The following is a 15,941-nucleotide window of genomic DNA, read 5'->3' as shown; positions in this document are numbered from 1 at the left end:
GGGGGAGGGCAAAATTTTTGTAAAATTTTTAATCCTTTTTATTTACATTACTTAAATTGCATTTCATTTATATTTAGTTACTTAGTCCACATACACTATACACCTACACCATGTAAATATATACACTTGCATATAGATATCATATAGATCATGTATAGTTAATTTTTTTTATTATTTTATTTAATTTTTGCATTCATTTTAGGAATCATGCATACATAAAAAATAAATAAATAAATTTTTACCTAATTCTTAGAAGATTGAGAATCATTTTGAAAAGCAATTGAGCTTACCTCTAGATGGGTTTGATGCATTGAAAGTTCTAGATTGGTATGAGGTTATGAGATTCTTATCTAGTTTTATATCTTCTTAGCCAAGGGTCACCCAATTAATTACATTGAGTTTTGAGTGCTTAAAGAAAACTCTAGAGTAAGAAATAACTAATTGTGTCTCACCAATCCTAGAACAAGCGTTCTAAACCTTTCGAGGTGAAATCTTAGCATTCACTTGAAAAGAGAGATGATTAAGGCATTCTTTGAATTTTAAACCCACATTTTTAACCTTAAGCAACCTCACTTTAAATTTTCCCTTTGAAACCAATTTGAGCCTTCATTTATACCCCTTATTTCCTTGGCAACTATAATTTACCTAGCCATAAACCTAAATACTTACCTACTCTTCGTGAGAATAATTTTTGTAAGTGATAGATACGTTAAAAAAAAGTATAATAATTAAATGGGAGAAGTACTAACGTAAAATTGGCTAGTAATCATATCATGTTACGAAAAACAAATTATTTACCACCCAAGTATACAAAGAAATGAGTTTGGGGATAGATTAAAAAGGGACAATTGCAATATAAAATTCAATGTTATTTATGTAGTCCCTAAAAGAGTTGCAAAAATTGTATGCTAGCATTGGTGATTTATTGTAAAGTTCTTTCTCCCATTTGATTCTTAAATAATAATAATAATAATAATAATAATAATAATAATAATAATAAAAGAAAAGTGTATCTTGATCTTTTTAACAATTTAATTATTCTCATGTTTTGCTTCCCTTTTTCCTTTTCTTTGTTAGCCACATTATTACCCCTTAGCCCCATTACAACCATTAAAAGTTCTTTTGATCTCTTGATTGTATTTTGCTCTATTAATGGAGATTGGAATAGTTAGTTTGCCTATGGGATTGTCACATTATTCATCCATTTAAACTATTTCCATCTTCATTTGAGACACATTAGTTTATGGATTGTTTTAGAGTCTATTTTAGCATGATTTCTCTATGTAATTAATTGTTTTGGGTTTGATGGAATGAATAATTGACTTAAGGCTAAGCGGTGATAATTATGGTGAGAATTGAATTCCTTAGACCTTGAAGGTGGGTATATGGTTTGTTGGTGGCTAGAGGTAAGTTTGAAAACTTGAATGAGTGATTCTCATGAATTTAAGAAAATGTACCGCAATTGCATATAATTATTTTTAATTTGCTTGAGGAAAAGCAAAGATTTGAGTTTGAAGGAATTTGATAAACCCATTTTATATAGATGTTTTAGGGTAGTTTTGCATCCATTTTACCTTTTTAGTTTAATAATTTTATGCTTTTAATGCTTATTTTAGTTAATTTGTTAATTTTAGTTTTATTATATTTGATTTTTGGAATTTTAATGTTTTTGATAGGTTTTAATAAGGTTTAAAGGCAAAAAGGTCCATATAGAAGAAATTCAAAGTGATTTGGAAGCTTAAAGTAGTGTGAAAAGTGAAGAAAATTCTCTTAAAGGAGAAGACCAGCAGAGACTTTCAAGGGCCTCAACAAGCCCCGTGTTGAGGGTCATGTGAAGATAAGAGTTAATCAGCAGGAATCCACATGAGGCATGTAAATTCACACTGGGTCGTGTAAATAGAGATTTCAGAAAAAAAAAACACGTCGAAAGTTTCATAGACTTTAACATGCCCCGTGTGGTGAGTCGTGTAAACAGAGATTTTAGAGCAAAATACGCTGAAAGTTTTAGGGACCCCCACATGCCCCGTGTAGCTGGTTGTGCAGAATCTAAAGGCTCCTCCTCTGAATCAACATGAGACATATTGAAAATAACTTGAATCAACATGAGGCATGTGGGATGGCGCTGACAGATTTGCTGACATAGAAAAACTTTCTCTTTTCACACCTTTTACACCTTTTGTCTTTATCCCTTTAGAGACTATTTTTAGGGCAAACCTTGAGGGGATATATAAGCATTATATTCTCATTTTTATCATAAAGAGAAAGAGAGAGAAAAATCAAAAGAGAAGAGAAAGAGAGAATCACTCCATTTTTGGAAGAAGAACACCTGCAGAGTGACGTTTTTCAGCTTCCATTTTCAGAGATTTGGATCTTCTTCTTCTGGGTTTTTTTATTTTTAGTTTTATTTTCATGTTTTCTTTCTCTATTTCATATTTTCTACTTGTAAATACAAGCATGAGTTAGTAGATACTTAAGATTTCAAAATTGGGTGTAATGATTTAAGTTTTATTTGTGGATTTGGACTGGTTTTAACCAAATTTTAATATATATAAGCTTTGATTCTTATCTTTTGTACTTATTTACATACCCATTGTTGGTACCCTTTGGATTTTGTTCTAGATTGAAGGACCAAGAGGTGAAAATCTATAATAGATAATTAAAATAATGAACTTAATCACATAGTGTTAGAAATAAACTAGTGGGTTAAAAGGAATTTCAAGTTGATTAAAATGCTTAAAGGGTTTTGGGTAATTAAACATCGGATGAGAATGGGGTTTAGTTTCCTTTAAAATACTCTTTAGTTTGCTTAGAAGAGAAATTAAAGGAAATCAGAATCAACTTCCTTCAAACTTGTATTTCCTTTAATCTTAGCTTTGCCTATCCAAATCCCAATGAAATTTACTTCATGAACCTCAACTCTGGAATCAATTTTTACCATTAATTAATTAAATCTTTTGTCACTTGCTAAAATTTTAGTAAATTAGTATAATGCTTAGAATTTTAATTGCTTAATTTATTATAATTTTCTTATTTTTTCAATTTAATTTGCTGTATCTCTTACTCTATTTTTGGCACAAATTATCGATAGCCCAAATAATCGTGATTTTTATAGTTTGGTACTCAAATAACAAATATCTGTGGGACGATATCTTTTCTTTACTACTTGAACGACCCGTATACTTGCGGAGTAATCAACCAAAACTCTCATGTGGTTATAAGGATATCATGCCCACTGAATTATGTCCATATCAGCGTATTTCTAATTTCTTTAGTGCAATATTTTTTTTTTTTGCATTTATTATTAATTTTCAATTTCTTGTTGGAGGAAATTGGTGGTGTTTCTCATTTGTTCGTTTTGTTCATAAATTAAGAAAGTATATTATAACATTAAATTACTTTATTTCTTTGTGCGCCTATTTTTGTTCTTAATAATTAATATCATCGTTTGGATTTCAATTCCCTAACTTCTCATATATGTACAATTTTAAATAACTGAAATTTTAGAATTTATTAATAATCAATTTAATTAATAAACTTCAAACTTTTATTTAGCATTCTATAACTGAAATTGCATAAATATAACTAGCCTATAATAACTAATACCCAAATTTAGCTTTTAATTCTTAAAAATTTTTGGAGATCAAATTAAATGCTAGACTTATTAAGAAATGGATTTTATATTATCACAATAAAGATTTGATGTATGCCTCCATATCTCGAAGACAAAAAGAGGCGTATAAATTAATTAGAATTATTAAAAATTAGTAATCGAATAATCCAATAATTAATAGATTAAATATTTAAATAATAATATACTTTTTAAATTAAATATATAAATTAAGTAGACGAAAGGTGCATGCTTAAGAGTTGAAAACAAAAGACGAGACAAGCAAAATAGATTGAAAACAGAAGGCTCTACACCATTTCCAGTTTCATGAACCAAAAAGAAAACAAGAAACATAAAAATAAAATAAAATTTATTAATGAACTTTAATTAATAATTTTGGGATCTTTTATTAGATTTCGAATTCGAGTATCAGATAAAGCTAACCATATTAAAAAGAAAAAAAAAATCTTATTTATTAGCATTTAATTTTGTTGAGAATTTTTAAAAATTTTCAATGTATACAGTAAATTAATGTGAAAGAGTCATATATTTTTAAAATTATTTAGAAATAAGATTTTAACCTGTTGTTCCTAGCCTGATTAAAAATATTCTGACATAAGTTTAAAAAAAAAATGAAGAAGAAGAAGAAGAGAAGGAATATCAAGAAAGTGCAAGACTCCATGAGTTGGGAGTTGCAACTTCCAAGAGTAACAAACTGACTACTAGAGAGGTGGACTTGGACCAAAAAGGCCTTAAAAATTCTGGCCCAGGACATTATCAGTTCTAATTTATATTGCAAGAGATCTCTGCTTCTCTCTGGACGAGTGCCTGCACCCCTGCAATGCAAAGTGCAATTGTTTACTATTTACCAATCAATTTTTTGCTTTTTGGCCTTTTGCTATATCAATGATTTAAAGTGAATGGCACCAGTTTTCATGTCATCTCTATCTTTTTTACTTGACATCCAGCAAATTCAGTTCCACACTCTGAAGAATTTCTTCAACTATATATATATTATTGCATATCCTTGCATATCCATGCATCTGCTTGCGTACTCTCTAATCAATTTTAAATAATACAAGAAGAGAGTATTAGAGGCAGAGAAAAAAATATAAGACAATAATTTAGCCAATGTTTTAGGACTATAAGATTTCGAATTCAAAACTCAATTAAACTTAATTTTATTAAAAAAATAGACAAGTGGGATTCCTAAACATATTCTGCCTATTGCCAACCTCTCACATTAACCACAAATGATCATCCCAATCATGCACAACACCTATAAAAATGATAGCCCATTTATTATGAATGTGAATTTCATTCATATCAACACTAGTCTATACTATGTGGGTAGATCACTTTGCAGCACATTAAACAATGACAATTATTGAGAAAGACATGATTAGCAAATGCTTAAAAAGGTTTTATAGGCAAACTTTTGTAACATTAGGCGGTAACTATATATAATAGTGATTAGTGATTATATGTCCAATGGGTCAATGGCTAACAATTATGTGTAAACTTTGCCTAGCTAGAGCTATGATAAGCCATATATAAAAGAATTGATGCCCTTGATTCCGGAGAATAGTAGTTTAGATGATTGGCAAATCGGACGGCAGCAAAAGCAGAAGAGAGAGAAGAACTGATGAAGAATTCCAATAACTTTTAATGAGGACAAAAGGTAAAGGCACAGTTAAAGTCCATGGGCTACGTATCAAATCAATCAAAATCAATCACCACAGGAAGTGAAAGTGACAATCACTGTTGCATTGCAGTAGACGTAAAAATAATAAAAACCCAGAAAAAAAAATTAAAATCAAAAGCTGTCACCAACGCTAGCAAAAAGTGTAACCACAGTGGAGATTCCTTTCACTGTAAACCCTAAGTAGGCAGTTTTCCATTTGTAGCTACAGTCCAAAGGCCTAGAAAACCTTGTAAAGTTGACAGAAGTGGTAACCTACCAAACCCATGAACATGATACATTATTTTTTCATTTTCATTGTAATTATTATTATTATTTTCGTGTTTGGAGTTTTTCTTGGGCAGAATTTGAAGATATATATATATATATAAAATATGGATTGGGGACACCGACCAACATCTGGTTCTGCTTTAGGGCACATGGAGTGAGCAATTTCGGTTTAATTTGCTCCTGCTTCTTAACATGTGTGTTTCACCAACTTCTTTCTGATATTTTTCTACCACCAGTAGACATAATATATGGTAGCTACTTTGACTTAAAAGAACATTTCTTTGGAGGAAAATGGGAATAATTACTGTTTTTCCTTAACCAACATCAAGCATGGCCTTTGGTTTTTATTATTGTTGTTTATTGCTTCAATCTTTTCAAGGAATTAGTGGATAACAAGTAGAAATGTTTGGTAAAGTGAAATCAAGTCAAATTATTATATTAGATAGCCTAATTTTTTATCCTAGTAAAATAATAAGTTACCAATCTGACCAATCTTACTTAGGCATACAATGCTATTAACTAGATGCTTAATAATTAACAGCTAATAATTAATAAACCTGTTTAAATTTTGGTCTTTCTAGTGGCAAATAGTATAAATCACTATTACAGAGAGGTTTTGGTTAAATTATTTGATAAAAAATTTCTCATTCCTATCATGGTTGCATTGGAACAATTAAATTGCAATTTGGGGAACTTATATATATATAGAAAAGCTAAGCAGCTGTAGTTGAATCAAGTTTAATTTTTAAAAGCTAATTTTGGAATGAGTTAATTAGTTTCAGCCCTACTAATTAGATGAAAGTCAATATTTTTAATTGTAACTATTTTCACCTTCTTTTTTCTTGTTTCTTGTCTGTATATAAGCTAAGTCTGTATACAAGTTAAATACAATTTCATTATTCTAATGAAAATCATGTTGTTCTCTCCCCAATGACTTTTATAATAATATTTATATAATCTACCCAATTAGTCTGAAATTATACTTTAATTAATTAAGTTGAGAAAACACTCCAAATCTATATGGCAAATATAAATTGATTTATATATATTTTTCCGTTTACCTTAATTAAGGATCTTTATAATTATTGAATAAGGGGTTAAAATGAAAATAGAAACTTAAATCACTTATTGTAATATAAGATTGGCATATTCCACTATTAAATTATTAGTTCAATAATAAACTTTTAAATGTAGCCTTAAGTGTTACAATAGCCATGATCTTTATCTTTTCTCTTTGTAAACTAAAATTTGTTAAGTGTATTATTCACATTTATCTTGTATAACTCATGTATATTAAGCATACTCTTGTATCTTTATAGAAATAAATAAAAATGAAAAATTCTCTTCAATTTCAATTCTTTATGTGATATCAGAACTTACCAACTAATTTATTTCTTGTTGATCATGAATTCATCTCCAACTGATGGCACTTCTTTAGCCGATCAATCCACTTAACAAATTTTAGTTTATATAAAGATAAAGATTTATTGTTATCTTGAGGACTCGACATAGGCAAAATAATTGGATAAATTGTTAGAATTAACAAAATTTTTCCTTAATTCATAGAATATAATTATAAGAAAATTATGTGATTAATATAAAAAAAAATTGACAAGCACAACAAATAAATTTCATGTGACTAAAGTTTCATTGAGGTTATTGTTCATTTATAGTCCAAGATCTAGCTATATTATAGTGCTTTTTAGTGTAGGTAGATTTTTTTAATAAGCAATTTTTATTAATGAGAAATTGATAAAATTTTAGCATGATTGCCATCGACTAACTCAAGCCAATAGACCTCCCAATATACCCAACCTAGACATGGACATGTTAAGAGAAAAAAGTAGGTATACATAATTGGCATTATAAAATGAATGAAAGAAGAGGTGGTTGTAAGTCAAAAGTCAATTGAGACATGTTTAAAAATATATATATTTTATTATTTTAGTGAAACATATCAAATTTAATTTTTAATATATTTTAAATAATTTATTTAAAAAATATTTTTCTTAATAAATTTAACAACAAAATCAAATAAAGCCATAGAATGATAGAAGTCAGCAGTATATCTATACCAATCACTTGTTAATTCCGATAGCCTTCTTTCTCATAAAAATTTTTATAATTAAAAAAAAAAATCTCATTGAGCTTCTAGCGAGGACTATAAAACAAAATTTTGCTAATTAACCTCCACCGTTGAGAACACTAGAGAATAAAATATTTTTTATATATTGCATAAAGTGTTCTTGTTAATTATGTATGAGATACTTGACGCATATATATTAATTTACATAATAAACAGTAAACATTGTAAATACAGATAAGATTAAGAATAATAACTAAAGATAAAGTTAATCTAATTCTAAACAAAACATATAAATTCGATCCTATATTAAGATAATTACAATCCCTAACACCTACAACCTGAGTTGATAGAATAATTTATCAAATGAAAATATTGTAAAGTTGTAATTTTTTTTTTTTTTATCAAACTGAATCACCCGTTGGGTAATGGAAAAAAACATATAAAGTTGATGGGATTCTGTGAATTTTTTTGTTCTGTTGGTCATACGGCAGTGTTAGGAGAAATTTTTATTAACATAATTTCAGCAAAAACTTAACATGGAGCATCATAATTAAACTTAGCCATCAGCCCCTAAAACACCCAATTTAGGCATTACATGTTAAGACAGAAAAAATATCTAAATTAAAGGTGTCGTAACATAGCATGTCAACTTATTTGTCTAATCTCTTAAATTTGAATTCCAATTTACTTTCTTATATAAGAATTTGACTTGCATACACCAAAAATAGAATCAATGCTAAACATCTTGAATGCTTTATATGTTGCCAATTAATGATTGTAATGTACAGTCCAATATTACACATTTATTTACATTTGACACTCATATATTGACTTAATATAATAGATCAAGTTCTATCAAAATTAGAATTGTGCGACTTACTTCTCCTTCTTCTTTTTCATCTTTTTTTTCTTTTTCTTTTTCACTTTTTTCTTTTAAATTTCCTTTTTGGACAGTTATTGGTGACTACTGCCAGATCAATTTTTTTAATTTATTTTTATTATTTTTGTAATTTTTTTAACAAACTTTCATATTTATATTTATTTGGAATAAATTTGAGCCTCATATATGTGTTCATTGGAAACATATATAAGATTCTCTCTCAAATATTATAGGGGTCTTACTTCCCAATAAATGAGTTATGTTTTCTCCTCCTTAGTGGGGTTTTGTTTTAATTTCTTACTTATGGACTCTTTAACAATTCAAAATATAACATGAATCATCAACTCTTTTTAATTGAAAATTTTGAATTTTTAAATATGAATGATAATCTTATATCAATGGAGCTTGTGCTACCTATTCCATTGACATTTGGCGGTTAAACTTTTCTGCAGACTACAAAAGTAGGAAGTTTTAAAATGACAGTATTGCAAAGGTTTATTTGCTCATAAAAACAAAAAAAAATTATCTCAAAAGATTATTAATCTCTACTGAAATCATCTCTAAACAAAAGTTTTAATTATTCATGTTTATATTTTTTCACTTATAAGAAATTTGTATTTTACTTATGGTGCTTTTATATATATATATATATATATAAAAGAAGTTTATACAGGAATTTTCCTGAAAGAAAAAGAGTAAAACAACATGAACTGGACGCTAGATGCAGATTTTCCCCTATACTGGTATGGATCTACTTTCTTCGGCTAGATCTATTAAAAATTGGACCAATCAGACATCTCATAGGCCACTTGTCTCCTCCACCTTCATGCTGTCTGAAGTGGAATGTCGACGGCTCTTCACTTGGCAATCCCGGCCCCAGTGCCATAGGAAGCATTTCAAGAAATTCAATGGGCTCTTTTGTTGGTATGTTTTCTTGCAATACGGGGATTCTTGATTCAAATGCAGAGAGCTTAAAGCGATTCTAAAGGCTCTGCCCATGAGATGTGGTCTTCTATGGAGATAATTTATATTGAATCAGATTCAAAGTTTGCTTTATCTTGGGTTTCTGATCCTAAGAATGCTCCCTGGAAGGTAAACGATACTCTTAATTTAATTGATCAAAGCCTGAGCTCTCTTCCAAGGATTGTTTTTACTCATGTTTTGCAAGAAGCCAATAATGTGGCCGATTCTTTAGCTAAGCAAGGATTATTTAGATCTAATGATTTTGTGGCTTGGCTGTAATTGAGCTTTGTATTATTTTTAGCCGTTATTTTTTAAGGCTTCTTTGCTATACAATTTGCGGTCATTGTTGGTGTGGTGTCAAGTTAATGCTGCGGGTAAAGGTCTTTCTTCAGATTTTTAGGTGCCTCATATGAGCTGTTGATGAGGGGCGCTGATGTGTTTAATGTTAGCTTTAATAGCCTCTTGCCAAGATGTTCAGTTTTGATACTAATTGGATTTTGCCTACGCCATGGATTTGTTGGTCTTGTGTCCATTCACTGGTGTGTTAGCTTGGATAGCTTCTAGCTTTTTATGTGCTGTTATTGAAAGCCACTTTCTTTACTGCTGCTGAACTTGTAGATTTTGGTCATATTTTGGTCTTGGATGTATTCCCTTCTGTTAGGTTTTTTTCACTTAACATATTGAGTTCTAGGTTTGGGTGTATGGGGTTGGTCTGTTGATGATATAATCAAACTTGGTCATGCTAAATTTTTCCTGACTTATATTATTAATAAAAAATTATTGAAAAAAGGAAAAACTAACTGCAATATCACCATATCAAACTGTAACTTATGACCACTACACAGATAATTAATATATACCAAAATGGTATCCAGCTGAACAATATTTAAAAGCAGATTGATATTAGTATAGTGCAATGACTTGCCTATCACAACTTCTTGATCTAGGAAACAAACACAAAAAGAATTCCCTGAAGTTCAAATTGTCTTGTGTGTCTGTTAACAAGAAAAGACTCTAGCTCGCTAATTTCATATTGATATATAGTAACATATTAAATTATAACCTCATCAAAGAGAACACAAGAAAATAAAGAACAATATATCGAAGACTAACAGGGAGTCATCAAAAACGAAAGTAAAGGCAAGAAGCAGAGGGTGAAAACCGTGTCTGAAAGAAAAGCAGGGTCGGTTTCAGTATTTAAAAAATAGTAAAAATGGGTGAAGAAGAAGTGTTCGAAGTTTAAGCCAACCTTTAGGAGGGGCTTCCCTCCTCTCGTTTAATATAAAAAGGTTGTGGGAGAGGGAGAAAACAGGTAGAGCAGAGTAGCCTCTCTAAGCCATGTTTCCTCCTACGTCATTCTTAATAAATTATTGCACGGTTTCTTGACCATCTATTTGGATTCTTTCTATATTGTTCCCTCCCCCTCCTTTTTTTTTATTTCTTGACTCTACTTTCCATGCATTCCTTCACATGCACTTCCCTAGCCGAAAACCCTATTCTCATCCCCCTTCTTTAATTTTCACATTACCATTTTTGACCATTCCTTTTCTTCTTTTCCCCACGAAAGTTATTCTTCTTTTAAGTTTTATCTAACCATTTATTCAATTTTCCAGCTTTTACGTGCTCCCCTTCCACTTCTCTCTTCTGAGTATTTTCAAGAATTTCCTGATGTACGTTCGTGGCAATTTTTATAGATTCAGAATTTTGTAAAAATTTAATTAAAGATGGTAATGAATAGGTACTCATAAAAATCAACTTGTTTAAATTTATATCCAATTAGTATTATTAATATTCGAATCATATTAAATTGATTAAAATTTGCTCTTAATTAATCGAATTTGTTCCAAATCTAATTATTATTACTCGAAGGATAGAATCCATTTAATTTTATGAATTTTAATTAATAATTTACATAAAAAAAATTTTAATAATAATTTATATTTTAAAAATTTAATAGTTTAATAAAATATGTATATTTTGTTTATTTAAAATATAATATATAAAAATTTATAATTATTATTATAAAAATATATATTATATTTAATTAATTATTTATATAAATAGGTATAGGTAATGGATATACCCAACATATAAAATTCGAATATGGTTTAAATCTATTATGAATATCATTTCTTAAATCTAAAGTCGTTCTAAATCCAATAATATATTACTTAAACTTGTCCTATTATTATTCAATCAAATTGAGTATTTATAAATACACGATTCATTGTCATCCCTAAACTTGGCATACATAAAACTCCAATATGCCTCCAATTTGGAGTGGTTGTGAAAACTATCTATTTGCAATGAAAATAAAGAATTCATCTTAAAAATATCAAGTTTAACTCATCTCTAAAAATTAATTTAAAAAAATAGGAGTGTCCAACGCTTTACACAAGATATATTATTTTTATCTCAAATTTATATAAGATATTAACATACACTTCTCATAAAATTTAAAATAGATTTAACACAATTCTAAAAACTAACTCAAAGGAGAAATAGTCTCCAAAACTTTATAAGGTATCCCAAATGGATATAGAATAATAATTCCAACGTAGAACTCTAATATAATGTATTATATTCAAATTTGGCCATTTTCAATTGTGTGAACTTATTTTTTTAATGGAAAACATGAAAAATAAAAAAGAAATATTGGCTTTTCAGCTGGTGAAATCATTCATCCGATTCATACAGAGCAATGATAACTATTCTCATAAAATAAAAGATAAAAATAAAAATTAACTCTGTTTACCCTAGTTGTCATTTTTTTACATCTTCACTAATGCATATATTATAGTGTATAGCATATAATACTCTTAGCACACAATTCCAAGCTGAAACAAGCTTGATCTTAGTTAATGATATTTAAATACCAGTAATTTTAGTAGTTTGATTAATTGAAGTTTCTTTGACCGATCATAATCTTTCAAACTATAAACTAAACAGGTCCAGGTGTAAGTAAGATGGTTGACTTGTAAGATCAAGATAAGCTAATACATGACATGAAATATCAGCAAATACATATATATTTCAAAGATTCCGGCCAACCCAAAGGTTAATTTCGTAATTTCAGTCAAAGTAACATTCTTTCCACCCTTTCATATGCCTTCATCCTTATATTCGATGCATTCTTGCTTGTGCTTATGTGCCTTTTCTTTTATTTTTTATTAAACTTAGGTTTTGGCATAAAAACATTTCTTTTCTTTTTTTTCTTCACAGTAATGGAAGATAATCAAGGTCAAGACCCCAATCGTCCGGGCAACCATGGCACTGAGAGAAGTGAACCAGTGAGGTCAAGATGGACTCCAAAACCTGAGCAAATCTTGATACTTGAGTCCATCTTTAATAGTGGAATGGTAAACCCTCCAAAAGATGAAACTGTGAGAATAAGGAAACTTCTTGAGAAGTTTGGTTCTGTTGGCGATGCCAATGTTTTCTACTGGTTCCAAAACCGAAGGTCAAGATCTCGCCGCCGGCAACGCCAAATGCAAGCTACCCTTGCTGAAGAGCAAAGAAATCAACAAGCTCAAGCTAGTGGCGGTGCAATTCAATATGAAGGTGTTTCTGGTGGTGGTGGCAGCACGTCTTCCCTGCTGGGGTTTGCAAATTCTCCTTCTTTTGCCGTATCTCCTTCATATCTTGTGGGTTCTTCTTCTTCCTCTGGAGTTGTTGGTCATGAGGTTGGTGTAGTTGAGAGTCTGTTTTCAATCCCTAATCAAATGGGTTTTCAAGAAGTCGAGCAGGGCTCTGGTATATCTTCAATTTTATGCCCATCAGAGACTTCAAATTTGCAATACCAAACTGGTAAGCAAGTGTGCATGGCTAAGTTGCTAAATCTCTGATTGCTTTCTTCTTGGAAAATTTTTCTTCCCCTAAAGATATATAGCTCTGAACTTCGGTTCTCCAAGTCATTTTTCCTTATTGCTAGTATAAATTTCCTTGGTTTAAAATATTATATAAATATTGGATTTTAGCTCTAGCTGTAGTCTATCATAAATTTTCACAAGTGATCATGACTCCTGTTTCAGAGAAAACTAGGTTTATATATATATAGCTCCTGTCTAGGTTTGCATAAGAGTGAGAGAGCTACAGAATAAACAAGCTACAAGCTTTTCAATGAAGTAAACCGCAGTAATGTTTTATTAAAATTTTACTTCAATTTCCGTGAGAAACAATGGTCCCCCCCCCTGTTACAATACCTAGAAAAATTCTACATGAAATCATCAACTCTACTACACCAAATTATTCAGTGTCGTGTTCAATTTCATTCACTGTACTCTTTTTTTTTTATCATTATAGAACATCAGCAAGCTGTGATATTATAGTTAAATTTTCATAGCTACTAGGAATCTATGGGATTTAAATTTACACCAAGAAAAATCAAGAGGGTGGGTTATAATAATTAAGATGATGTTGATTTAGCAGGGTTCATCACAGTTTTTATCAATGGGGTGGCAACAGAAGTTCCAAGAGGGCCACTGGACATGAAAGCAATGTTTGGTCAAGATGCAGTGTTGGTCCATTCCTCCGGAGTTCCTGTACCTTGTAATGAATCTGGGTTTCTAATGCAAAGCTTGCAGCATGGTGAAAGCTACTTCATGGTAAACATTATTGGAAGCTGATTCAATCTCTCTCTCTCTCTCTCTCTCTCTCTCTCTCTCTCTCTTGAAGTCTAGAAACTCAAAAGAATGGCTATTCTGTCCATGTTCAAATGATCATTCATTTTTATCTTCTTCTTCTTTTTCTCTTCTTTCTTCTCCTTCTATCTGGATCATTGCTTTCAAGTAATGCTCAAATTGCTTATTAAAAAGAAAAAGTAATGGTCAAATTTAGTTAATACTAAACTTTTTTTTTTTTTTTTTGCGTAATACGGGTATGAGGAATTTTTAAATTCCTTATAAGCTCTCTCTTCATTTCACACTTCAATATTTCACATAAATCGAAAAATCCAATGGTGGGATCATTTATTGTACTTTATTCAGTTCAAGATTCCAAAAGGTTGAGACTTAAAAGTGCTGTTTACAGTTAGGAATTCCACTAAGATATCAGTAAGAGACTGTCATTAGGGTTTCTAAGCACAGTTTAGCAGTTTAGACTACAATACTTTAATTAAGAATTGACAGTTCCCAACCCTCTGTCTCCTTTGTGATATATATATATATATATATATATTAATTATTTTCTTGGTTATTAGTTCATGGAACATATCTCAAAGAAGTCATTAAAATACTGGACTTAATTACTTCTTTTTTTTTTTTTACAGGTTTCAAGACCAACATAAATTGGTACTAAAGCTGCATCAAGAAATGGGAGCTTCCTCTTCGTTGGTTTGCAGAATATGCTAGGGCCAGTATTTTACTATGAAATTATATATGGAACACCCCCCCACAACCCCTCTCACCCGTTTTCAAATTTTCTGCTCCTTTATTGTTAAGTTTACTGGAAGCTTCCCAAGCTCAGTATAATTTACAGAAACCATGTGTCAGAAAAGACAATCTGTCGACTGGTTTAAAGCATTGGATATTCGTAAAAGAAGGAAATACTTTCTATGCTTTACCTTTCTTGCATTGCTTACCTATATTGGGCTGCCAAGAATAATAAGAAAGAAATAAACTGTTGTACTTTAATTCAATAGTAATAGAGTCGTTAAGGTTTGAGCCATATATATATAAAAAAAAAAAAATGTGTCTAATGCAACACTACTATTATCACCATTATACTATCCTTATGAGAGTTCAAAACCTGCATGCTCATGACTTGATCAACTTTGCAAGTTGTTATTCTTCTATTAATTAAAGTTCAAAGCTAATTAATTGTTCTTTTCTATTGTCATTGTGTTTGTTAATGCAGATCTCAATTAGCATTTTAGCAATTTGAGGAATTCATGATGCTAGAAGTACATTATTGGGGCTTAATTTGTGATTCTTTATAAGGTTATATATATACTCAAAAGTAGCCATTAGAGTATTAATATCAAGTACGTATTTAGTATTCAAAAATACGTATCTTATGGTCTCATTCCCCTTTAAAAATTTGCTTGGTACCAAAAAAAATCTAAAAAACTTTATTTGAAACAAATCATTGCAAGAAAAGAATTGAATTCAATTCAATTCTCACACAATTATATTACTTTTAACTTTATTTCTCTTTCCCTTATTATATTTGCAAAAGCGAGAATTAATAAAAAAAAAATCAATTAGAATAATTCTTATACATTTACAGTCTTCAAATAAGCTACTAATAGATTTTTTTAATTTGAATAATTCTTTAATTAGTCAAAATATTTTAGATTAGATTACAGGTCTAGAATTCAGGTTAAAAAGAAACTAAAGTACTGGAATGGCCTATACATAAATCTCCTACTACTTACTATATTTTAACACAACATAGTAACACTGCATATTTGCCAATGAAATTTTGTGAGAGGAGC

At 29.8% G+C, this 15,941-nt stretch overlaps 1 protein-coding gene across 2 annotated transcripts; it reads left to right on the top strand.

The window, feature by feature from the left end:
* The first annotated feature begins 12,653 nt into the window (after window positions 1-12,653).
* LOC110641254 (WUSCHEL-related homeobox 11-like) lies at window positions 12,654-14,909 on the top strand. Of its 2 annotated transcripts, XM_058143506.1 has the most exons (3): window positions 12,654-13,315; window positions 13,937-14,112; window positions 14,775-14,909. In XM_058143506.1, the coding sequence occupies exons 1-3, from the start codon at window positions 12,655-12,657 to the stop codon at window positions 14,790-14,792; spliced, it is 855 nt and encodes a 284-aa protein (XP_057999489.1). In that variant the 5' UTR covers window position 12,654; the 3' UTR covers window positions 14,793-14,909. The 2 variants fall into 2 exon arrangements, with proteins under 2 accessions (XP_057999489.1, XP_021648606.2); XM_021792914.2 differs by lacking the exon at window positions 14,775-14,909 and having other exon boundaries at window positions 13,937-14,148.
* The last annotated feature ends 1,032 nt before the right edge of the window (window positions 14,910-15,941 follow it).

The sequence above is a fragment of the Hevea brasiliensis genome, chromosome 3 (genome assembly GCF_030052815.1).
Source record: "Hevea brasiliensis isolate MT/VB/25A 57/8 chromosome 3, ASM3005281v1, whole genome shotgun sequence".
Taxonomy (NCBI): Eukaryota; Viridiplantae; Streptophyta; class Magnoliopsida; order Malpighiales; family Euphorbiaceae; genus Hevea; species Hevea brasiliensis.
This window is presented reverse-complemented; position numbering and strand designations above follow the sequence as displayed.